This window comes from Anopheles arabiensis, chromosome X, assembly GCF_016920715.1.
Source record: "Anopheles arabiensis isolate DONGOLA chromosome X, AaraD3, whole genome shotgun sequence".
In the NCBI taxonomy this organism is placed as follows: domain Eukaryota; kingdom Metazoa; phylum Arthropoda; class Insecta; order Diptera; family Culicidae; genus Anopheles; species Anopheles arabiensis.
The window spans coordinates 15,823,386-15,849,373 of record NC_053519.1 but is presented as its reverse complement, the minus strand read 5'-3'; the positions used below and the strand labels follow the sequence as shown (position 1 = coordinate 15,849,373).

The 25,988-nt window shown below is 43.7% G+C and overlaps 1 protein-coding gene across 5 annotated transcripts in view; it reads left to right on the top strand.

Annotated features, from left to right (window-relative positions):
* Positions 1-25,988, top strand: part of LOC120905486 (diacylglycerol kinase zeta) — a 120,651-nt gene that overhangs the window by 88,879 nt on the left and 5,784 nt on the right. For 2 of the 5 annotated variants that reach the window (XM_040316302.1, XM_040316305.1), the window contains exons 5-15: positions 733-862; positions 6,697-6,900; positions 15,739-16,175; positions 16,261-16,435; positions 18,918-19,128; positions 19,211-19,403; positions 19,552-19,845; positions 19,919-20,142; positions 20,229-20,516; positions 20,601-20,706; positions 24,418-24,627. In XM_040316302.1, coding sequence (XP_040172236.1) covers positions 733-862; positions 6,697-6,900; positions 15,739-16,175; positions 16,261-16,435; positions 18,918-19,128; positions 19,211-19,403; positions 19,552-19,845; positions 19,919-20,142; positions 20,229-20,516; positions 20,601-20,706; positions 24,418-24,627 — 2,472 coding nt within the window. Of the gene's footprint in view, positions 1-732; positions 863-6,696; positions 6,901-15,738; positions 16,176-16,260; positions 16,436-18,917; positions 19,129-19,210; positions 19,404-19,551; positions 19,846-19,918; positions 20,143-20,228; positions 20,517-20,600; positions 20,707-21,399; positions 21,448-24,417; positions 24,628-25,988 lie in introns of all 5 variants that reach the window. The other 3 variants (XM_040316303.1, XM_040316304.1, XM_040316306.1) reach the window with 3 other exon arrangements.

Below are 25,988 nucleotides of genomic sequence, written 5' to 3'. Positions count from 1 at the left end.
GTGAATAATGCCTAATGTGCCCTGTGTGTGCGTGTGCGTGAGAGCGAAACCGTCTAGCTTGTGACGTCAAATCTCATCCCAATAATAAAAAAAAAACAACATAAACATGGTGCTGCAATCAACCGCCTCCCTGCTGTGTATGGCGTGCGTGGCGCGCGTTGCACATCTCAGCCGAGCGCGCGTCCGCCCGCAGCGACAGCTTGGCCGGCTGCTGCACCGTACGCGCGATCGGCTTGCCCGGATGTCGTCGCGGTGCGGCTGCTGCTGCGGGTGGCCCGGCGGGACGGTCCGGGCTAGGCGGCGCAGCCACTGTCCACCGACGTACGGCCGGAGCGCCAGCTATCCCGGGCGCCGCTGCTCGTTCGGTACGTTCGGGGCGCCCGGTGGTGCGGCCGGCGGCCGGTACCGGCGCCGGTCGGTGGCAGCAGGTGGGCTGGCGGTGCGGAAAATCTCTGCCGGCGGTCGGTACGCCAAACCGTGGCCGGTGGGCGAGGGTGCGTACGGGCTGGGCAGCTCGTGGCCCGGCCGGCGTCGGGCGTTCCGCGTCCGGGACCGTTCGCTGGTGGCGCTGCGCATGAGAAGAAGGTACCGGTGCGCGGATGGGAGAATGGTGTCACATCACACACAAACACATTCTATACACGCATGGATCCTACGTTAGATGTTTTTGTTTGTCTGCCGTGCATTAATGCCCTTTTGCTCTGCGTCTTTCTTTCCTCTTCCCAATTTCAGAGGCGACCCGCACGGACGTCAGATACGCTGCACTCCGGACTGGAGTGAAAATGCCGTTTCCGGTGACCATCTCTGGGTGCCAACATCCGTTTCGGGCGATTGCTGCTGCGTCGGCGACAACGAGTGCACGGTAAGGTTCATTTGACCAGCAACAAAAAACAAAAGATAAATTAAAAAAATTTGGCCGTTGCTTGGCCAAAATAAGGGAAAAGAAGATTGTTAAGCAACATATTGCGTATGACCTTCACACTGGCGCTGTGCTGTGGATTCGTTTTGAAAAAAGCAGTGACTAAATTGCATAGCTTTAGGCGCTTAGTGTAGCTTAGTGATGGTATTTATCACTATACAAATTCTTCTAAAACTCCTACGCTGCTAAAGTACTGTCGGGTAATGGTTTGTCGACCAACAGAATCAGTTATTCGATCGGAAATGGAACAGTATCGAAGCCATTGCCGGACCTGGTTCAAGTTTTGTTCCATATCCGGAACAGGTCCGAGCAATTTCAGGGCTGATATGAGTTCAGCATCAGTTCCAGGACTGGTATGGGGACATGATCGGTTCCAGGAACGATGTGGGTTCATGGTCAGTTTCAGGACCGGTATGAGTAGATGACCAGTTCCTGGACCAGTATGAGTTTGTGACCAGTTCCAATACTGGTATGAGATCATGATCGTATCTTGGATCGATATGGGTTCATGGACAATTCCATGACCGGTATGAGATCATGATCGGTTACAGCTTAGATGTGAGTTCATGATCAGTTCCAGGACTGGTATGAGTTCAGCATCAGTTCAAGGACCGGTTTGGAATCAGGATCAGTTCCATGACTGGTATAGGTTCATGTTTAGTTCCAGGACCGGTACATGAGTACATGACCAGTTCCAATATCGGTATCGGATCATGTTCGGTTTCAGGATCGATGTGGGTTCATGATCAGTTCCAGGACCAGTATCGGTTCATGACAGGTTCAAGGACCCGTAGGGGATCATACTCGGTACCAAGACCGGTATGGATTCATGCCCGGTTCCAGGATCGGTATGAGCTCAGCATCAGCTCAAGAACTGGTTCGGAATCATTACCAGTTCCAGGATCGATGTGGATTTATGATCACTTCCAGGACCGGTGTGGGTTCTTGACCGGTTCTAGAACTGGTATGAGTTCAGCATCACTTCAAGGATTGGTGTGGATTCATGATGAGTTCCAGGACCGGTATGGGTATAGTATCGGTTCCTGGACCGGTATAGGTTCAGTATCAGATCCAGGACCGGCATGGGGTCGGCATGATTAATTTCTTACCAGAATGGGTAATGTATTGGTTTCAAGACCGGTATGGGTTTGGTTTTCGGTTTTATGTCTCTCCATCAGTTCGTTATTTGAATTGCGTTTCGATGGCAATACAGGGTTTTCTATGCCATTTTCTAATGTTAATGTTTTTATTCACCGCGTGCAAAATCTTAATCCACATGCTTGTCTGATTTATTAATTTTTTTTTTATTAATAATTTTTAATTTCTTCAGTATGATTTTCAACACATCAACGCTCTATCGCCATCGTTGTCTCACCGGGGTTTTGAAGCCGCATCTCATCAAGATATGTACAGCATTTTCAAAATGAATAGTACATGCACTGTGATGCATGGATTTTGGCTATTATTGTTTTTAGCGTGCAATTATAACTAGTCATTCAATATTCGAACCCGTTTGCATAGCTCTCCCCCTAGAGGTGGCAGTAACATGCGGCTCAAATTTTGCTGCCAACGCGCCATAATTGGAGCTAGAAATTATGTTAACACAAATCGCTTACACCCTGACACACAAACAGTGCACGATTTAGCAAATGAAGAGCTGGCGTTGGGTAAAGGGCACAAGTAAACCGACACCCGGGGCTTGGGTGCACAATATTGCGATTTTAATTGAAGAATATTGAATGCCCGGGCAAGACTGCTCAACGGTACAATTGAATAAATCCATCCAAACAGCCGGACAGTATCGGGGCCCATATAATTAGCGCATTAGGCATGATTTACACTGCAGCAAATGCGTGCAGTTGCTTCGATTTGGCATTTCGATTGCACTTTGTGCACGTGTTTGTGTGCCGTGGGCGTTGTGTTGCCTGTGCGCTAACATTTCGGTCGTTGGCCGATGAAAACATCGATAGCAACCGCGGGACGGTGGGTAACTTTTTTTTGTTCTTTGTTGTTGATGCAAACGAATTACGCATTCAGTTTTCAGCGGAACCGGAGCTGGTGGGTGGGAAGCTATTTGATACACCCTTTTGGGAAATGGAAAAGTGGCGTTGGTGTTTGTAATAACGTTTGGCCCGGTTTTCCCGGGAAAAGGTGATAGAACGTTGAAATAACAGCACAGTGAAAAACAGCCAATGCATTTTAACGCACCCGCGTGATATGGGTGAAGATGGGGTCTGTGTGGGGGAAAAAAATCAGATGCAAATATGTTAATGCACCAAACGCAAACACCCACAGGCACACTGGTTCTCGCCTGTCTGTAGTGCTTCCAGCAGTCAATAATAACTGTGATGACGCGAACCGCGGCGGAGGTTGAGGCCAGGCTCCAAAATTTGGGCAACCCAACTAGTAAACAAGGCAAAGGGGGCAGCGGGAGGTGGGGTTGCGGTAGAGTAATAAGCATCATAATTGGTTCCAAGGGAGCTCAGCCGGCCCAGATTGGAGCTGACGAAGCCATCGCCGGGAAGGTGAATAACAGACACTAAACAAAATGGTATGAGAGGGATGGGGACGGAGGGGGAAGCTCGTCATGTAAATGCAAATTCCCAATGCAGAAACATGAGCACATGGAACCGGGGACGGAGACAGGAGATGCTCAATGTTTTCGCGATCAATCGCACGCAGATGATTATGCATGAGAGAGCCCGGCGCCCCCTGCGGGGCTGCTCCACAAATTGGCCGCAGTGGGGGGACGTTCGGAAGCTCGCATGTTTATTCATTGCGGTCGTACTGGGTTTGGTGGGACATTTCTTTTTCGCACGTTTCATTGACTGTTTTTCGATTTTTGGTTTGTTTTTTTTTATGGTGCCCTCATATCAGATTTCAAGCAAATGATTCAGAAACAGTCAATCAATTGTGGTTGCCTCAAACCCCAAAAGCGTTGCTCACTTGCTTGGGACATCTAGAGGGCGCTACTGTAGAAATGATTATGATGATAAGTCCCACATCTTATCCCAAAACATGCGATAATATTACTCTGAGGTAGTTTGAATTTACGACCGTGTGATGGTATCTGACGATGTGTAAAAGAATCTACCGAGTCATATACACCTCCAAGACGTCCAACATAGCTCCATCAAGGCAAAACGGCTCTAACTCCATGGTACACACTAGCATCATGTACATAGATTCAAAACCAACCATAGAACCAACTAGTTGATCTCTACAAACGTACAAACGGTTGTTTCCACGGCACGAACTTCTAATGCAGGAGAACCTAATGTGTCAGGAATTGACCTTTTACAATCATCAGTGAGTGAATCTCGTTGTGACCTCCTACCATTAGAATTAGAGCATTAGTGGGCGTACCACGTTTGAAGTCTGGCGAGCTACTCGCATTCATGATTTTTTCGGGTAATCTGTTGTACCATTAAATCCCCTTGAAGAATCAAGAATTTCTGGCACTTAGGAAAAACAAAGATAGGCACCCTGGGCTCATATGCTCTGCAACTATTATTTTTACCTGAAGATATTTAGGGAAAAGATCTCCTAAAAGTTTAAATGTAAGGATCATGGTCTGATACACAAACCTCTGCTATAACGATATCCGATTGAAGGACTAACATCATAATACGGTTTTGCAACCTATGAAGCCGTTGAATGGCCATTGTCCTGTATTGCCAAGAAGCAGAAGAATAGACGAGCAAAACTAAAAAATGTGGTGAAATTAGTGACATGTTGAGGTTCTTATTGAGGCATCAAGATTCTTGGCCTGTTTACTTACCCTTCTACCTGACGGGCGATTTCGATATTTTCCACCTGTGATTACCCTGTAACGAGTCTTCCTAACGATTAATACCAGCTTTTTAAACCTAAGCTACCCATCCAGAGCAGAGACTGTGGCTTACTTGCTGTCTTTATGCGAAATGCGAAAACAAAACATGATCTCACAAGACTTCTAAATCTATGTCATATCATTGAAGTTAGCATGATGAACAAAATATTGATCCAAGAACACTTCATTGCGAATCTCCAATGGCGGGTATTCTGTAGGCTCTGATACACTGGTTACAAAAAATGTTCCCTGGGTTCTGCCTGTTGAATAGATTTCAAACCAGTTCAGCTGCCTCTCCACAATATCAAAATGCTTAAGGGTTGATAACAAGTACGGTCTTAGTATTATTACAAATGCCCGTTTTAGATCCAAGAAGTTGGCAACTATCGATTCACTTCGATCCATCAACACCTTCCACCTTGCCAGTACAAGCAGAGCATTCCAGTAAATTCAGAACAATTGAACAAAACTGAATGAAAAACCTCCCAGTTTCGTAGAAAATGAGAGATTGTTGGTGTACTTGCATTGGTATTGCCTAGAGCACAGACTTCAAGAAAGCCGAGTTTACATTCGACCATACAGATGGCAGCACTGTATTAACAAAAAGGCTTTTATAAGTGTAAAACGATAAAATAATGTATTATTCGACAAAACAAGTTCTTTTGGCTTTCCTTTGGTTATCTAGATTTATTATAATTTAAATGCAACTGCTAGCTTATGATCTAAAGAATAAGGGAAATACATTCGTTATACAAATGTTCTAAACCTGTGTGCACAAACCTGTTCAATTTCAGAGGAAATTTGTGTTCGTTAACTTTATGGGCAATCGCTGTCGCCCCTTGAACGTTCGCCACGTTTGCGCGCTGCAACTTGCTGGCCAAGATTATCCCACATGACGGCCTCCCTCCCCTTCAAAACGAGTGAGAGTGTTTGCTTATCATTCTAAAGAAATAGCACCCCAAAAAAAAACAAGGAAAATTTAACGATGATTTGTTCGTCCTCGGCACGCAAATGCAGGGAAAATGCAAATGTCCGGCCACGCTTCACTGCACACTGCACACGGCAAAGGCGCTCTCGGTACGGTTGTGGTTCTGCGATCGGGGGAAGCGCATTTTTTACGACCCAGGAAAAGGGAGGAAGACCCTTGGCAAGGCTTGGCTAGGATAATTGCGTCACGCGCAGTGTCTCGGATGTCGCTTACCTTGGGGTCGGCCCGGTCGCTTACCGGTTTTCGCAATAAACACACCACTTACCAGCCACCAGATCTGCCCTTTCGTGCGTGTGTGTGTGTGTGTGTGCGTGTGTATGTGCGTTTTATTGCGCTTCTCGAAATTCGCCAACGCAGGACGAGGAGTTCCTCGCGTCGGGCGATAAACTTGAGTGGCAAGTGGAAAATCATCAGCAGTAAAGTGCAGCGAAGCAGCGACAGACAGCGACCGGTAAAATGTGCATTGTCGAGGATTTTTATTTACCACGCTTTTGATTGACTCTCCCTCCTAATCACACATTGCCACGGTGCAAATGAAATCAAAGCGATGGCAAATAAAAGTGCAGCTAGAAGATAGTAAAACAAACATCCGTGTCCCAACATCCCGAACACCGCGCGGAGGAAGGGCTAAATGTTTTACGCGAATGTTTCCGTTTCGGGGGCTTTTTTTTGGGTTTTTTTTCGGAAAAGGGGGCAAAATTTAACCGCGATAAAGCTTTTGTTTTACATCACGGCAATTCACGGCCGGGAGCTATAAAACCCGAAGGGAACCGGTTGCAAGCACTTAACCCGTGCGCCAGCTTCCAGCTGCTCTTGTGTTCTGGTTTTTGGGCGCTCCTCTTGTGCACAGCTTGATTTTATGTCTTATACTTATGATCTCTCTCTCTCTTTTCTTATTCTCTTTTTCTTCCCTATCCTTCCCGTACATTCCCCCTCAACGCCCACCTTTCCCGACAGAAGCATGGACCACGGATGAAGTGTGCCGCGTGCAAGATCATCGCGCACGCCAGCTGCATCTCGGTCCTGATGGAGCGCAGCCATCTGCAGTGCAAACCGACATTCCGGGACGTGGGCGTGCGCCAGTACCGCGAGCAGACGAAAACCACACACCACTGGGTGCACCGGCGCACCGAGAAGGGCAAGTGCAAGCAGTGCGGCAAGGTAAGTGGCACTAAAATGGTACGGAGCGAGCAGCGTCCAAGTGCTAGGGAAACGATAAACTGGGCTGCTGCTGCTGCTGCATGCAAGCACAGCAAAAGATGCGCATTCCGGGCTGTGTATCGCGTGGCCACACTCACACACACAGCTAGCCGGTCAGCAGAATTTTATATTGCCTTGCGCGCCTGTGGCGCCCGGGTCGTTCCGAGCATCGGGTGGAACCCGGAAGGCGGATTTGTAGTTTTTATTATCCACTTTAATTAAGCTTATTTCAAGCGTGTTCACTTCCAAGTTTGATTGTGTGCGTGTGTGTGTGTTAGATCTAGTTTCCATCTCAGTGTTTCCTCTTTCTTCATCTTCTTCTTTTTTGCTTTCTTTCCTGTCACACCGGAAGGATTAAGCGAACGTCTTAAGCGGTGCTTATTCACAAGAGAAATTTCGTCATAAAAAGTTTTGCCTGTTGCATGATGAGCTTTTACAGGTTCAGCTACTAATTGCGCAATGCAATCCATTTGAATAGTGTACAGTTCCTGCACAGCCCGAATGTATGCAATCGGTTGATGGATGATGCCTTCTACATTACGTTAGCGTTACGCGTAACGCCTATTTTTCTCAAACCCAAGCAGCATTTTTGTTGAACGCCTGTTTTAATTGTCTTGGATGGGCAAATTGATAATTGACGTCCTTATTAAAAATATGGGAATAAAAAAGTTCATTAATCTTTTAAAAAAATAATCAATAAAAATTCATCTCAAAAACATTTATAATAGTATATTGTTTTACTGTATAATATCATCTTTTTTTACATGAATAAGAGGCACAGCTACATAATTATATAATTATATAGCAACATAATTTGATAAATAATTATCAAAATCTACAAAATTGAAGTAAAAATAATAAAAATAAATATCTACTAAATTATTTGCCCATCTATTTGTAAAATCAGGATATTGAAATCATAAGTATTTTTTTGATTAATTTAATTCAAAGAAGCTATAGCTCCCTCAAATCATCAAATGTAATAGTTATTCAAAATGACTAAAACGTTAATGAAATATTGAGTGAATACATCTCATTTTTTTATATTCAAAATATTTGAAACATGTTATATTTTCATCTTATTGAAAATGTTACTCAAGTTTAAAGTTTATAAGCCTATTTAGACCTTTCGCTCATGGAAAATGAAAAAAAACTTGTTTTTTACGTGTCATATAAGGTTTTAATCCCGTTGAAATCGATTTATCTTCAAGTAATTAGCTTGTATTTGTATCAAAATTACAAAATATTTGTATAACACTGATTGGTCGCGTGGTTGACGAAATTACAATACAAAAGTTACTTGGGAAGATTTTAAGGCATCTAACGCGTATCTAACGTAACGAAGAAGGCTGATCCGTACTTTTACTAATAGTTCAAACATAGAAAATGTTTTGCTCAATATTTAATGTTCAATTTTAAAGCCTTTAGAAGAATATTCGAAGTTGTAAAAGCCATAAGAATTTACAAATAGGGGATTTACGGTATAAAACCACTGGCGAAACTAGCCACAGATTTTCAGCCTTAGACTATTTCAGCCTGACAATTTTTTAAGCAAACTCCGATTCGTCGCAGACTCAGTCAGGTTAGGTAATGAATGATTGCTTTTTTACTGAAGATAAAATTCTTTGTCAAGAAAGGATAAAAAATGAAAAAGAAAGGACAGAAAAATTAGAACAAAATGATTTTTAGATGCATCTTTGCTGGTACACAAATAGTGTTATCCAATATGACGGAAAATAACTGTCCAATTGATACAACCCCGCATGACGAATATTGTTCTGTTTGAAAACGTGTTTCACCCAAGCAATCTGAAAATGGCAACCCGATGAGATTGTTCAATAAAAATGTTTTTCGATGTGAGCGAGCAAAGCATCCCCCTCTCTACAGGATAAATGATTATCGAAATGACGGATAATCAGATTGCGTACATCTATTGCATTACCTAGCATGCATACACAAAATATACATGCAAAAAAAACAGAACAAATAGACAAACATTTTCGTCGCCGAATGCACCGATTGCACTGTTTGCTGTTCGGAGCTTTTGACGATTGTGTGCATAGCGAGCAGTGGGTTTGCATCCTGCAAACCCGAAGAGCATCCTGGTGCGATCGAGTCGTCCCATTCGGGTCGTTCGGGAATTGCACACGCGTCGGCCGTTGTGCGTAGCCGTGGCAGCAGCCGTGCAAATGGTGACGAACTGCTGATACGTCTGCCATTGGTAGCCAAACCGCCGTACGGGAGCGTACGCGAGCGAATGTGAGTTCAGTGTCGCCTCGATGCGAATCGAAGCAACAGTTGGTTAGGCGTCCAGGCTCGGACGGAGTGGTCGTATTAAGTGGGCAGTTTGTTCGTGCAACGATGGAGCTGGTGCTGATCGTTCACTGTCTGTGCATGCTGCTGATCGTGATCGTGATTATTACCAGTGGCAAGTAACGCTTTTACTTTACGAAAATGGAATTTTACAGTTTGTTGTTTCACAGTACAGCTTTTTGTTTTAGTATTTTACAATTTAAGCATGATAGTATCCCTGGCAAAACTGTTGAACAAACAGATTTGACAAATATTGCTTTCGGAATGAAAAAATGCTTTTGTTTCTTTTTTATTCTGACGGGATTGATCAGTTGTTACGCAACAATTGCATTTTGAATTGTTTAATAGGGTAAACGCATTTATATTGTGTGCAGTGGACAAACATTATTTTGTGCTGACGTTGAATATTTATTTATTTGTTTTGTTTAATTATTATTTTTGACTAAAAAACAAACGATTATTTAAGACATTTGTGACATTTTTCGAGGTGTCAAAAAGATTATTTTAAAATTGAAAAAAATCGAATACTTTGTGAAATGTTGTAACATCATACCGGTAGGCTTTCGATTGCAGAGCCCGAATCTTCAAAATATTAATCATTAATCAAAAAAATTTAAGTACCACTATTAATCACATTAAAAATTATGCTTAAATCGTTGCACGATTAAAGGTAAAGAAAACAGACATGATTTATTTTTCTACAGTGGATGCACAAAAAAAAAACAAATGGTAGAAACGTAAGGAAAATCTTATTCACTAGTATGGCTTCAATGCGGGCTGTTTTAATTTAACGCTGCAGTTTAATTCCCAATTGCTATTTCATTTAAAACAATGCCACCGAATGGTCCCCAATAATGCTGGGCTGGAACTCTTTCTTTGTACAATACACCAGTAAATGTTTTAATACGTGAGCTCTTCATTACGTTAATTAACTCTGTTGCAGTTCGATTGTGTAAAAATTGTGTAGGCTTTCATAACTAAATCCAATATTGCGTTCATCAATATCACGGCTATTGCAAGCGGATCATCATTATGAGTGTAACGCGGCAGCCAGAGAAACGCTGAAGTGGATCTAATTAATGTGTTTTGTTCAAGGATCAAAAGAACTTTTTTTAATCGTACAGCGTATTTAATTGCATAATACAATTGAAACAAGCGAATGGTTTCCTTGACGGCACATGAAATACATTAAATATCATAGGTCTCTCTGTCATTACTGATGCATAATGGTAAATTCACCCAAGAGATGTTAGGAGCTAAACACCAAGTGTGTGTAGCTAGCCAGGTCTTGAAGCTATGAGAAGAAAAAATACATAAAGAAGTATTATTTCATTTGACAAAAATCTTTAAGGGAAGTCTTGGCTAGTTTTCTGTAAGAGGGCTTTTCACCCGTGTATTCCAAAACCTACTGTTAACCAAATTCGATTACTTAGGCATCATAAGAGCCGAATGAACAAATACATTACCACAAAAAAAAACCTAGGACCCTACCCCTTCCATTTGATTTGTGAACCAAACATGCAAAAAAATAGAACAAACAAAGAAACGGGTTCACCGAGAGCACCGATTGCAGTTCGGAGCTTTTGGCCGAGCGCACCGAGTGCATATCGGCCAGGCGGATTGCATGGAAACGCAAACCCGAAGAGCATCCTGGCGCGATCGAGTCGTGGCATTCGGGCGTTCGCGATTGCACACGCGTCGGATGCTGTGCGTAGCTTTGGTGACGCGTACGGCGCGTCATTGGTAGCCAAACCGTCAGCGGATGCGGGCTCAGTTTTGCCTCGATGCAAGCAACTGTTGGTTAGGAGTGTTTGAAGTGTGCTGTTGGTGTTGCTGCGTGCTGCTCCCGGTGCAACGATGAAGCTGGTGCTGACCGTTTACCTGCTGTGTGTGTTGCTGCTCGTGATCGTGATTCTCATCAGTGGAAAGTACTGCCTGCCTTTCGTTCATGCATTGTTGTTGTAATGGGGTTTGGTTTTTCCCGAGCTCTTGGTTTTTTAGTGTTTTTTCCGATACTTTTTTAACCGAATGATGTGTTCCAAAATGTTCTTGTATATTTTATATCAAAAATATTTAAATATTTTAAATTTCTTTTGGACCTTTTGTTCGTTCGGAATTTTTGATTGTTTTTTAGTCCTTACTCTTTGTAAAGAACTCAGTGCAGTGATTAAGGTAGACAATGCCTCTTCTAAAATAAACTAAATTAAACAACTTTCAAAACAAATCGAACCATCAGCTTGTCGGGAAACAGAAGCCACTGCAATTAAATTCTACTGTAGAATAGAAATTCTACTGAAGAGAAATCAACCTCATCACGATCAACCGCTTCCCATGAAACAATCAACCTACAGTTTCAGGGTTTCAGTAACACACCGGTGTTGTGCTAGTTGTTTGAAGGAATTTATTTTGCTTGATATGTTTGATCACTGCATTTCAATTGTAATTATACCAAAATTACTAGAAATCAGAAAAAATTAAGCAAAGCATCGAAATAACTTCATTTGTGATGTTTTACACTCCTTACAAACTGTAAAAATTTAATTTTATTTCACCTATAGTGGCAATTCACAATCAATCTCAAACCATCGTGATAAGAATATGTGATTGTTTTAAATACTGAGTTAACCAACCAACAAGCGAATACAGCTAAACAAATAGCGATCACCAACAGTTATGATGCTGAGCGCCCGAAAGATATGCAAAGTGTTTCTTTCTGTTGAAGAAAATTTCAATTATAATTTTTTTTTTTTTGTGTAACATGGAACATTATTTGTCCTTTTATAAAATGTCATGGCAAGCAAGAGGTCAAAGCTATAAACCTTGTTTATACTTGTAGACACTCTTCACTCCGCAGGTACAATTTATATAGCCGTTGGGATTAGCTTTTAGACCACTTGAAACAAATAAGAATACAAAATCATCATACTAGAGGTCGTTTTAGTGATCGTGTTGTTAATGTAGGCGCAAAAGATCGCTTATTGAAGATATTTCTAACAACATACACATCGAAGTATACAACATGAGGTAGGAAATAGGAAATATATTACACCTCAACTATTTGCCTTGTTTTGTACTGTAATACATATAACATATTTTTCACTTTTTCCTACGAAAGTTGTGGTTCTAATGAAGAGGAAAATCGAAATATTTTAAGCCTCTCGTCAATCCAGCACTATAATGGTCTTAAAACGGTGAAATAATTACGTGCCCCAATGGCTTGCATACTTTTAGGCGCTTAGCCTACATTCGTAACGTAGTGTAACGCTGCATTGCACTTCTTCGGAATCAAACCCACTGGTCAATGATTTATGAAGCTTTGAAAAAAAAACCAAAATACTTCCAAACGGGTCTAACATAATTTGATTATTAGTTTTTAGTGTTAGAAACTCTACATCTTTGCAAACTCTCTGCGTTACACATCTTTACGCAGTTTGCCACTGTCAACCGGCTCAAGCTGAACCGCTCTCCGGCAAGTTCGTTTGTCCGCTTCTCAAAGCCCCCGAGACGCAACCCTCCCCCCGAGGGGGAAAAAGTCAAATTAAAGCGCGTTAGCGACCGTCTGGCTCATTGGGCAGTGTGTCCCTTTTCCTGATTAGATTTCTCCGTTTTCGTGCGGCAACACACTTTGCCACCAAGAACAATGCTTGAGGGTTGAGCTGCAGTAGAGAAAAAAGAAAGATTGAGAAGGAACGAGTAAGAAATGCCTTTCGCTCTACGGAACGGTGGTAGCGGAAATTGGCAATGAGTGATGATCCGGTGGTGGACGCCGGATGCGAAAGATAGCTTTGTTCCGGTTTCGTTTTATTTATTTATTTTTTTTGTATATAAAAAAATCTCCAATCCACTCTCACGCGAATCTTAATGCTTCATTGCCCGTTGGTCGTGGTTGCCAGAAACGTCACACACGAGCAAAGAGAGCCACCAGATCCCGAGCAAACTCTATCAAACCCATCGTTTGAAAGTTGAGGTATGCTAGTATCGTTAAAATCGTTTGGCTTGTACCAAGGCTTATATGCAACGGGAATGGAACGCTGGAGTAACATTGATACCTTCCCGACGACAAGCATTAAACCAATGCAGTGTAGGCAATAGAGACAGGGGCTCGGTAATGTGATGCGCTTTCATTGTCCGCAGCGCCGTGCACATGAGCGATCGGCTGCAGGTGGGCAGCTTTGCTGCTAGTAGAATAACATTTCTGTGACCTTTTGCCACATTTCACTGTGACGTTTTGCAGTCATTTGCTGAATAGCAATTGCAATTGTTGTTTGCATAACGTTCAGTTCCCACTAAGCCTTCCCAAGCGGATCAGGAATGTGCAAGGCAAGCATTTCCATTATTATTTAGCCCAACAGCATCAATACCGAGTAAAGTGACCGCTAGCATTTCTCCTGCGCTCTGCATTTTATTTTATTGCCTTTTCCCCGTCATCCAACGACCCATCTTTGCATGAAAAAAAAAGAAAGAAAGGCAACAACTATTCTTAGACGCACACCCACCTACCAGCATCGAATGCAATATGCACTATTAATTGGCTCTAATGGAGCAACAACTGTTTGCTGGTAATTAATTGAATACAATCAACTGGACAGCATGCTATCATGAGGGGGCAGCATGTCCAGGGCACTGGTGCGCTGTGGCAATCCCAGATAGCCAGCGGCTGTATTTCAATTAGAATGCATAATCGCTTCACTGAGTTTCTTATTAAATTGTGCCGAGAGCCGAACGATTGTTATTACCTGCTAATTCGCTATTCTTCTCAATCCGGGCCGGTCATCCGATTTTAAACCTTCAGCCTGTTCATTTGCTCAACCCAAACGTTCAAGGATGGACGGGAGCCTTAGATCGAACAATAATTGCGTGCGGTTTTGCTGGGCAGAGCGTAAATGGAACGATGATTTATTGTGAGTGCAAGATGAAATGAAATATTGTGGTCAATTTGCCCTCCTGTGTCACAATAAACTAGTATTCGCTTGTGGAAAGTTTGCAGATCAAGGTGCGTGGCAGTCAAGCTTATCTGAGGCCGTATATTTATTTGAAATACTCTCGTACACTAATTGGCAGAGTGCGTATGGTGACACCGACACTCAAACAGTAACGCATGTGCCATAATGAGCGCCTAAATGTTTGCTACGTTCGCATCAGTTCGCTACGTTCGACGGCAAGGTTTGTCTTATTGTGTCTGCGGCAGGATGCAAAACAATGTGTCGATCCATCGCTCGTTTCCGCTGCAACTATAATTGACGGAAATTAGTAATAATTATGCTGATTAGCGGTATTTGCCACGGTAATCCCACACGCACACTCAAATATGCTTAGTGTCACAACCTCGATGCCACTTGCAATGGTGCAATCTTTCTGAACAAACTGGCAGCTTTCGTACTGTTGGGACTATCGCATTGAGCGTTAAATTTCAGAGCCGTTGTAGCTATGGGATCATTTTCAATACAAGCTCTTCTAGCCAGTTGAGTTGTCGAAAGTTCTAGCGGGCTCATTGATGTTAATTCTAGCTAGTTCAAAGTCTCTATAAGAAAAAAAAACAAAAAAAAAAAAACAATCTTGCTAGTAGTTCGGGCGCATCAATCACACCTATCAGTAGCTTAGATATACTCCTAAGTTGTGCTTTCGAGGCCACAAGGCGAAAACAAACAAGCTCGTAAAACTATCGCGCACCAATAAAAACTAAAAATTACTACCGCATCGCGCACCACTTTCGAGCAGTTCCATCGAGCACCTAACCGTGGTGGAAACTTTCTTCGAAAGCAAATCAGCCCATTCGGTGGACCTGCGACACGATTCGCACGGGTGGTGGTGGTGTTCGATGGTTCAAGTGCGTATCGTGTCCTTGCTCATTTGCTGTTTTACGAGCGATTATCACTTCATGTGTGTGTGTATGAGAGCGAGTTGTAGAGTGAAGTGTTACTCACGATATTAAGTGCAGTTTTACTGCACTGTTTTATGTTCCGGTTCGTCTCTTGAGCCACTCACTAAAAAAACCATTTTCGCTGCCCGTTGCTCGGTTGTTTACGTTTTGCTGGTGGTTTTCCAGCGCGCTGATTGCGCATAGATTGTTTGTTTGCTTTTCTGCAGACTCAGACTTAATGCAAGGTTGCTGCAGGATGCTGTGAATAGCGCCTACAGATATGCAAAGCAAGCATTTTATCGTTTTGTGTTTTTTTATGGGTATAGTTTTTATTACAAAGACCGTCTCGTATTGCAATCGGGTTAATATTGGTCGTTTTTACATGTTTACTATCCCGACGAAGAGTTCCGTGTTACGAGACAAAAAGAATAAAATCTTGTTCGTTGTTATGCAAAAAAAACACGCAAACATGTGTCTCAAAATCGCATACCTTTAGGCGTTAGCCGGCAGTGCCAGAAACGTAACATGTTACGAAAAAACGCACGCTGCATCTCGTGCAAAAGAATTGTTCTGCCTGCTCTAATAAAATGTTCTCCTTTCCCATCTTCGCCCTCCCAACCCCACAGTCCCTACAAGCGAAACTAACGTTCAGCTCCAAAGAGATTGTCGCGTTATCGTGCGCCTGGTGCAAGGCGTCCTACCACAACAAGGAAGCGTGCTTCAACCCGGAACGTATCGGGGAAGAGTGTACGCTTGGCACGCACCGGAGCATTGTAGTGCCACCGTCCTGGATCGTGAAGCTGCCACGCAAGGGTAACTTCAAGTCGTCGCTCCGCAAAACGCCCCAGAAGAAGAAGTCGAAGGCGGGCAAGAAGGTGTCGATACCGCGCGAGCCGCGCACGTTCGTCATCAAGCCGATCCCGACCGCGAACATCACGCCGGTGCTCGTGTTCATTAACCCGAAGTCGGGCGGCAACCAAGGCGCGAAGCTGCTGCAAAAGTTCCAGTGGCTGCTCAACCCGCGCCAGGTGTTCGACCTCACGCAGGGCGGGCCGCGCATGGGGTGAGTGCGTCGAAGCGATTACGTTTCTCGAGTGATAAACACAAAATAAATGATTGTTTTTTTTTCTTTTTGTCTCTCGTCACAGGCTTGAGCTGTTCCGCAAAGTACCACAGCTGCGTATACTCGCGTGCGGCGGTGACGGTACCGTCGGCTGGGTGCTGTCCGTGCTCGATCAGATTAACTTTGTACCGCCACCGGCGGTCGGTGTGCTGCCGCTCGGTACCGGCAACGATCTTGCCCGTGCCCTTGGTTGGGGAGGTGTAAGTATACATTTGAATGATGTTGTTTTTTAAGGATCTTCTTATTGCACTCATTAATTGCTTTTCAACACTCCAACAAGTATCTTGAAGAACAGATGTATTGCAGGGTTTCCCACAATATACAGGTTGGTTCTCATAATTTTTGGGCTCGTCACACGATTTATTCATCGTATCCCATAGATTTATGGTTCGTTCCCATAGTGTATTGGTATCGTCCTATGGGATCTCAATACAATTAAACCAATAAAATCAGGAAAACGCCCAAAAACTCGTGAGACCGCACTAACAAAATATGGGAAGCAACCAAACAATTATGGGAACCAACCAATACATCCAATACAATACATGAAAACCCCTGTAACAGGCGTATTATGCAGTGGATCATATCGCATTTTGGAAGAAAAAGTTACAACCATAGTTCTTCTTTAAGTTGCATATATTTAGGCGATTTTGAAGAAATTATTCCCATGTAAATTTTAATTAGTGTTAACTTCTCCGTGGACCTTTCAAACTCATGTAGAGGAAAGCGGGACAAAATGGACATGTTAGGCAGTTTAATTAATATTCAATCGAATTTGCCACGAAGCACAACTATTATTACATTATTTGATGCTTCTACTATCAATTATCACTATCACTATAACAATTATCAATGATCATGCCTCAAGATAACGAAATGTTTTTTTTTTTTACTTTTCTCTTTATTATCTGTTCTGCATAGCCCTGCATTTTTTCCTCAAATGAATCGTTTCAAAATTAAAACACTTTTTACACGATTCAATCAACGAAATCGGATGTTTTAAAACTGAGCCTGTTAGCTTTAATTTGTCGACCAAGCGCCAAATCAAGCGCCATTTGACAAAAGAAACTGGACATTTTGCCCTATGTGAAGCATTTTCATATTTTTTGTTATATTTATAACGAGATACATTCAACTATCCTGCTTTCTTTAGGCACATTTTTTATAAATTCCATACTACACCATGTAACATTTCCATGCATCCCTGCGACATTACTTAAAGCTCGTGGTACAGTGGTAAAAATTACATAAATCTGCCTTTAAATCCTTCTTTGAAGGACGATAAAATGAAATATTATGGTCGATTTGCCCTCCTGTGTCACAATAAACTAGTTGTCGCTGGTGGAAAGTTTGCAGATCAAGGTGTGTGGCAGTTAGGCTTATCTGAGGCCGTACATTTGTTTGAAAACCCCTCGTACACTAATTGACAGAGTGCGTAACAGTAACGCGTGTGCCATAATGAGCGCCTAAATGTTGGCTGTGACGTTAAACAAAGCTCGTGGTAAAGTGATTAAAATTACATCAATCTGCCTTTAAATCCTTTTTTAAGCCTTTTTTTCTTGGTTGTTGTTTAGTAATGGTGATGATGTTCATAGAATACTCCTGCGAATACATTTTTAGTCTTGTAATTTAACCATCATGTGCAATAGTGTTTAAATAAAGGGCACTCATTTTGCCCCGTATACTCATTTTACCCCACTCTCCCCTAACCTATGTCAATGAAGTCAAGTATTTGATCAAAGCTGCTCTTGAAAGGCATTGCTAGCTTTATACTATCTTTGCCATGGCTTGCAAACCCTGCAGCAAACTTGTATATGTTTTTGCCTACCTTTAGGCGCCTGTTGGAACTTGCTAGGGGTAACCGTTACTTACAACCGTTATGTACAACCGTTACTGGAGCCCTTCACGATTCTAGTCAGTTTTTTGTATGGAGTTTAACAGTTGGAGGATGAAATCATGTAAACACTCCATACAAAACCACACACAAAACTAGCCTGCAATTTTCAGTCTAGATTATTCTAGCCTCAAAGCTAGAATTAGATTCGAGTACCTGCTCGAAAACGGTGTTGTTTACATTTACCCCAAGGTGCATTAAAGAGATCACGTGGTGGATTCTAGAATCAAAGTGTATGAAGTCCAGTTGGTCTCATAGCATGTTTTTTAAACCCAAATTTGAATATCACTTTTTGACAAGATGGGTGAAATCTTTTGTTCAAACAAGCTTTCTGGAGGATTGACGAATATTCAAAACACTTTTAAAATCTTCATTCAGAAGCAGAAGCGATAAAAATCAGCCTTCCCAATTGCTTGGGATAAGCTCACCTGTATGTTATACACACTTAGATAGCAGCTCGAAAACTGCTATAGAATGGAAACAGCTGATAGGCTGAAATTTCAGCCTACGAACTTAAAACGGAAAGGGCCCCACTAATGGTTTTTGAAAGCAAAAAACGGGAAAAGTCGAATGTGAAGCAATGCTCGATCAAATGAGCAGTAGCTGAAACTCAAACGCAAACAAAGTTCAACAATGAATGATGATGATAATAACGATATTGGCATTTTGCATACCTTTAGGCGCCACAATAGCCATCCGACGGTTCAACAGCTAAGCAATGTCTTTTTTGATGGTTTTAATCATTTTAATAATTTTGTTCCCTTTCTTGCCCTTCTCCCTTTGCGCAGGGCTATACCGACGAGCCGATCGGTAAGATTTTGGCCAACATCGGCAACTCCGACACGGTACTGCTCGATCGCTGGAGCCTGAAGGTGGAACCGAACACCTCGGTGCCGAACACGGGCGACGGCAAGGACAATCTGCCACTGAACGTGGTCAACAACTACTTCTCGCTCGGCGTGGACGCCCACATTGCGCTCGAGTTCCATGAGGCGCGCGGTAAGTGTTTTTCCGTGTGCCGCTGCTCCCGGTAACACAACATTAACACGCTGCATTCCACATTTGTTTCCCCTCCCGGCAGAGGCGCATCCGGAAAAGTTCAACTCGCGGCTGCGAAATAAAATGTTCTATGGCCAGGCCGGCGGCAAGGATCTGCTGAAGCGCAAGTGGAAGGGTTTGGCCGAGTTCGTGACGCTCGAGTGCGACGGCAAGGATCTGACACCGAAGCTCAAAGAGCACAAGGTGCACGCGATAGTATTCCTCAACATTCCAAGGTAAGGGGTCGGGGAAGGGGTTTCGCTGTGAAAGGAAACTAACACGCTCTCTTTTACTTGCTCTCTCTCTGTCTCTCTCTCTCTCTCTCTCTCTCTCTCTCTCTCTCTCTCTCTCTCTCTCTCTCTCTCTTTCCCTCGTTCTCATCAGCTACGGTGGTGGTACGCATCCGTGGAACAAATCCGGTGGCCAGTTTGAGCCGGCCACCGACGATGGCATGATCGAGGTGGTTGGCCTCACCACCTACCAGCTGCCGCTGCTGCAAGCAGGCGGCCACGGTACCTGCATTACCCAGTGCCGCACCGCCCGAATCGTCACGTCCAAGACAATACCGATGCAGGTAGACGGCGAGGCGTGCAAGCTGAACCCATCCAACATCGAGCTGACCCTGCTGAACAAGGCTGTGATGCTGGCCAAAAAGAAACCGGGCCGGGCGAATGTACCGTACGTGTCGCGCACCACGGCTCCACGGCTCCACCTCACTAACACCTCTCATCTCTCATCCCAAACCCTGCAGGCAGGAAAAGCTGGAATCGCTCCACATGAGCCTGATGAAGATTATGATGGCGGACTACGAGCAGCACCATTACGACAAGGAGCTGCTGAAGCAGTCGGCGGTCAACCTGGGCAGCCTGGAGGTGCCGGTCACCGACCTGGAGCAGGTGCGCGTCCTCATCAACAAGTACTGCGGCGAGCAGCCGGACAGCCCGAAGCTGTCCCCGGACTGGTGCTTCATCGACTGTAAGTCTCTTTCAAAATTGCACCTGGAACCGTGCTCGCAACGTCCCGCACCTCGACACATTTATTTACCCCATCCAACTTTGCAGCCTGCACCGCCGAGCGGTTCTTCCGCGTCGACCGGGCCCAGGAGAATCTGCACTTCATCACCGACATCGCGAACGACTGCGTGTTCGTGCTGGACCAGGAGAGCCCGACCCTGCCCCAGACGCCCGAGGACGAGCATCGGCGGCTCGGGGCCCACGGTACGCCCGTCGCCGGCAGCCTCGAGTCGGGCGACGGTGGCGCCCCCTGCTCGCCGCAGGCCGGCAAACTGCTCGACCGTTCGCTGTCTGGGCCGCCCGCCGCCACCGCCAGTGACATTCCATCGCGCAAGGGTATGCATACTTCCACTCGCTCTCGCTGTCTCTCTTTGTATCTTTCTCTATTTCACTCTCTTTCACTCTTTCTCTTTCGCGCAGGTTCGCAAGGCTCGCAGGATGCGGACGGGCAGCAGGCGCGCCCCCCGATCGGGCACGACTCCGTCGGCAACGGGCAGAGCCTGGACCAGATGGTCAACTTCAAAAGGTACGTTTTCACCCTTCCCTCCCAGCGATACCCTCCTGCTCCAATTCCTTTGTGTGTCCACCTGCCCCCTGTCACATGCACACTCATTTGCTTGCTCATTTGAGGGGGAAATTGCGCACTGTTTCCTTCTTGTTTTGCTTTGTTTCGTTCATTTGGAGCGAAGCAACGCCGTCGATTACATTACACACCATCACCAAACCATCCATCCATCCCAGTTGTTCGTACGCCCTCCTCTCCCCGACACAATCCTCACTGCACGTCGCACCACAATCCTTCCTGTCATGTGTACCCTGCCCCTTGCGCTGGACGGAGCGCTCGGTGGGGGCGCTTTTGCTATGCATAAGTCACATTTATATTTCATAACACCACACGCAACGCACCGCTCACACGCCCAAGCTCATGCGTTCGTGAATGTATGTCTCTGTGCGTTTGTGTGTATGTGTGTGTGTGTGTGTGTTTATGTGTTGATTCGAGTACAGGGGACATTCCCGGGGACGTAGAAGCCCATTATTCATGAGCCATCCGGTGCGCCGGTTCGATTATGCATCGAAGGGTGCCAACGGTGTGGTTTAATCAGATCGCAAAGAACATTAAATTCTCTTCCTACATTCCGTGCTTCCCCTTTCGACGACCAAAAAATAAAAAAAAACAAAACAAACCGACAACGACAACACACACACTCTGTCTGCGCAGCTTCCACGAGCGCTTGTTCGGTCTGAATGAGGACGCTTTCGGATTCAGGTGAATATACTTCTTGCTGTATAGCCTTCGTGTGTTAGGCGCTCGTCTCAGTGTGTGTGTATGTGTGTATCCTACACTGTGTGGAAGTTGATAGGCCCCTCGCTCCCCCTGGGGTGGTAGATGTTGGTAGAGAGAGAACAAAAAAAAAACACGCACACCAACACAACAAGAAACAAACGAGAATTTTACAGCTTGTTTCCTGGTAGTCCCTTAGCGCGCTATTAACACCCTGACAGTAGTTCGGTAGCAGTTGCTTGAGCACACACTCCAGTGGTTCGGCAAAAAGTAGCCGGTTGAAGGTCGTTTTCTTATCGCGACGCGCCTAAAGGTATGCAATAAGTAACGTATCAAACCAACTGTTAGGTTAGTGTTGGGAGGACCCGCTGACCTTGATTTGATATGTAACGGCCGATGCTTTCGCCCACAGGACAGGACCGTCTGATTTTCATTTAACAATTTTGTGGCAATCACGAGTAGTAGGCGACGAATTTTTGTTTATTTTTTAATATTTTGTTAAATAGCATAATTATGAATCATCAAACGATACCCTACCAACATAAAACGGCTTTGAGGGCATTTAGAAGGCATTTAAGCCTTTAGTTGCCCTAGAAGGCAAATAACGATATCAACCGAAACTTTCACGGCTATAACGGATTCGCTTTGAAACTTTTCACAATTTAAATTCAACAAGAACAGATAGATTGCTGTCAACATAATTTGCTTATATACCGGGTTTGCTTCATAATTAGTACAACGATCAAATAGAGCAGTGACAATGCATTTGATTCCGAGCCAAACAAGCAAGAGTTCAAGTCCTGATTCTTATGTGAACTTTTTTTCTTTTTTCGTATGTGTTTCTATTCATATTATTAGTTTTTTGCTACAATAAAAAAGTATAAAAAAAATTTGTACAGAAAACCAAAATGGCTCCATTTTAAAAGCATAAAAATATATTCACACTTAATTTTTAGGATGGGTGAAATATTTACCTCATCTCATTTCTCACCTTTCAGAGCTGCCGAAATGAGTTTAAATTATGTTGAAATGTTCAATAGTGTGAAATAGCTCAGGACTTAACGCAAAAAAAACAAACACTTATATCGTGCTATCGAATCTCACACACATCGCTGGGAGTCAATACAACAGTGCAGTGTTATAGTCGCTAGTAATGTTTTCTTTTGGCAGTTGCGAATTCAAATTTAAAATTTGAGACAACATTTTTCAAATGCATTGAATAGCTGTTAAATGCACTGACAATCGCCTTTAATTCGATTACGGCGATTAAAATGTAATTTTAACAACACTGACAAACAATGTGTAATCTGAACTAATATTGCATACCTTGAGGCACTCGGTGATGTTTTTTTGGAGGATTTAATGATCTTCAAAAAATGGGTTGCATACTTATCGGGCGCAAATGTCTCATGTTTTGCATACCGCACTACTCATGTTTTGCATACCGCAAGCCGCTAAGGGTAGCTTTAGGCCACAAAAAAACAAATGGTTGCACACTTTCAGGCGCTGATTGCATAAAGCGAAACCTTTGTTTTGTTGAACAGTATTGCATACTTTTAGGCGTTTCTTATTAAAAATACACAGCGACGTGACAAACTTTATCGTATGCACCACGATCGAAATACAAAGATGCACAAATACAGTGTGTGACAGTTGTGAATGATACTCGGACTATACTTTCCGACGCACAAACTTTACCCCAAAACCATAATTGACTTTAGTGTTTCAGCATTAATCACCATTTATTTTAAAGCGAAACCCCAAAAACAGATCCTCCTCAACCATCGATTGGTCGTATTGTTTTTCTTTGAAATTCGCCCGTCACAACCGCCATCAGCAACATCAAACGAGCAATACTGCAACGACTATGGCTTGTAGCTTTCAGCAAAGGCGACGATACCCGACATCCAGCCTTGTCAATGATTGTGTGTATGTGTGTGTGTGTGTGTGTGTGTGTGTGTGTGAGTGTGTGAATGCGCGCGTGTGTGTATGAGTGTATCAACAGCGTCGCGTCAGTCGTGTATCGATCTCGAAAGGCAAAGTCGCCCGGCAGGCGCAGGCGAGTTCTTCTTGCGTGTACCGTATGTTCGAAATTGAACCACTTCTAATTGGCACTAATTGGCAAACCTACCGTTTTTGATTCCATTTTTTCTTTCCAAAGTTTCGTACCACGCAAATTTCGTCCACTCTCCCTTCCCCCATTACCATTCGGAGCACCAGCTGGGGGCAACAAGATCGATCGGGCTGAGCGAAATCCGAGATGTTTGTTTGAGATGCAAAATCCGAGCCATGGCGAAAGTAACACCACAGTGAAACCACAAAACACACCAGTTCACCTCGCTGTGTATAGTGCTTTCTCTTTGTCTCTCTCTCACTCTCTCTCTCTCTCTTTTTCTATAGCAATCGAATGCATTTTGGTTTTGGCATTTTTTGCTGTTGTATTTTTTCGCCTTTTATTTCATTTGTTTTGCCAAATATTTGATATTTTATCATTGGTTTCGATTAAACTGTGTGTTTTCTTTCTTTTTCCTTGATGTACACTGATGTTTCCTATCGGTTTGGCTTTTTTTTTACAACTTGTGTTATTGTTGTTATTGGTTTTGCAATAACATTTCGCTTTTGTTTACTGCGAAACTTGTACTAAAAGAGCTATGAATTTGATTTGCCTCGGTGGGAATTGATGTACACAACAACAAAGCAAACCAAACAAATAATACAAGCGCCACAAGCAAACGACAACACCAGCAAACACATCCATCTGCGAAGTCGCCCGAATGGCCTAATTCATGTGAATTATTTCTCTCTCTCTCTCTCTCTTCTCTCTGTTTTTCCTACCTTCTCTACATTTCCTGGATCCCTGCTTCCCACCTTTCCTTTTCTCTCTTTTCTTTCTTTCTCTCTCTCTCTCTCGCTCTTTCTTTCTCTCTTTTTGTACATTTCCTACCCTCTTTGCAGCGATTTCGAAGAGGTGCTCTTGCCACCGATTGTCAAAAGCTCGACCTACCGTTCGACGCTGCGATCGGCGCCAAGCGCGCGTTCGTCCCCCTCGTCCGCCCAGGGCCAGGGACGGTCGCAGCCGCCCGCCGGACAGCCGGGGGGTAGCTCCGGCCACTGTCCGGCGGAGGGCAGGCCCCGGTCGACCATGCGGTCGAAGTGTGACCCAAGGTTGGTAGAAGGGAAGGAAGGAGGAAGCGTGCCTCGGCTTGTGCGACATCATCACCGCCCAGCACCAGTCACTGCCCTTTATATAATGTTTATGTTTACACGATAAAATACACATACACACACACACACACATATATATATATATATATATATATATATATTCACACGCTCACTCACACACACACGCTGACATGCATACGTGTGAAGCACACGTGTTCGTTTGCTCGTGCCGTAACCGTTTTCTTTTGTTTATGTTTTGTTGTTGTTTTTTTTTCTCGATGTTTATATTTGTGTTTTTGTGTGAGTGATGCTTTTTATTGAATGGATTTTTTGTTGTTGTTGGTTGCGCTTTTCTGTGAGTGTGTGTTGTTTTGCGTTTTTCGAAGCGCCTGCTTCCTGTTACGCATGCAAAGTGCACCACGAGCAGCGCTGACGGTTCCTTCTGGGCTGCTGTGCGATTCTGCGCGACTTGTTTTGGGCTTGCATGAGGGACCGCTAGGCACGGCTGCCCGAAACTGTCAGTAAGCCGTTTTACAGCGCTTATTCAGCGACGCATGGGGACGCAGGATCTGCTGGACAGTTATTTTGAATACTCTTTTTTTTCGGGTGATTTGGGGATAATTGGTCAAGTGGGTGGTTAATTTGATGGGATGAAGGATGGAATGGTATGGTTGAGGGACATTATAATATGCATTCCAGAAGGGGTAGGAAGTGGTTTGGGACATATTTTTATTTGATGAAACCGGGGCAACATCGCTAAAGAAAACAAAAGATAAAGAATTGAGGAAAAGAACATTGGAAAGCAGAAAGAGAGAGAGAGAGAGAGAGAGAGAGAGAGAGAGAGAGAGAGAGAGAGAGAGAGAGAGAGAGAGAAAGAGAGAGAAAAGGAAAGATGAAAAACATTAAATATTAGAATGTAAAAAATGATCTCACAATGAACCAAACAAAAAAAATCTAAATCAAAATGATACTAACAAAAAATGATTAGAACAAAAATAATAAGAACAACAAAACTAAACAAAGATCTAAAATGCTTAGATAAAAAGAGACAGAAGCTTCACAGAAGCAAAGAAGCGAAAACAAAACAAAACAAAATTACACACTGCACCGTAAAAATGATAATAAGCGGTGTGTATTGCATATCTTTAGGCGCTATCAGTTGACCTAGAAGTAGTGTAATAACGCATGTCAGTGACCGTAACGGTGGCCAAAATCGCAGCAAAAAATCCAGAGTGAAGTGCGCAATACATTTATGTAAGCTCTGTGTGTGGTAGTGCTTTGCTCTTACGATAGTAATTTGAGGTAATGCGAAGTAGACAACAAGGCTTTGTAGCGGCTAGGCTAACGTACGGGTCCGCTTG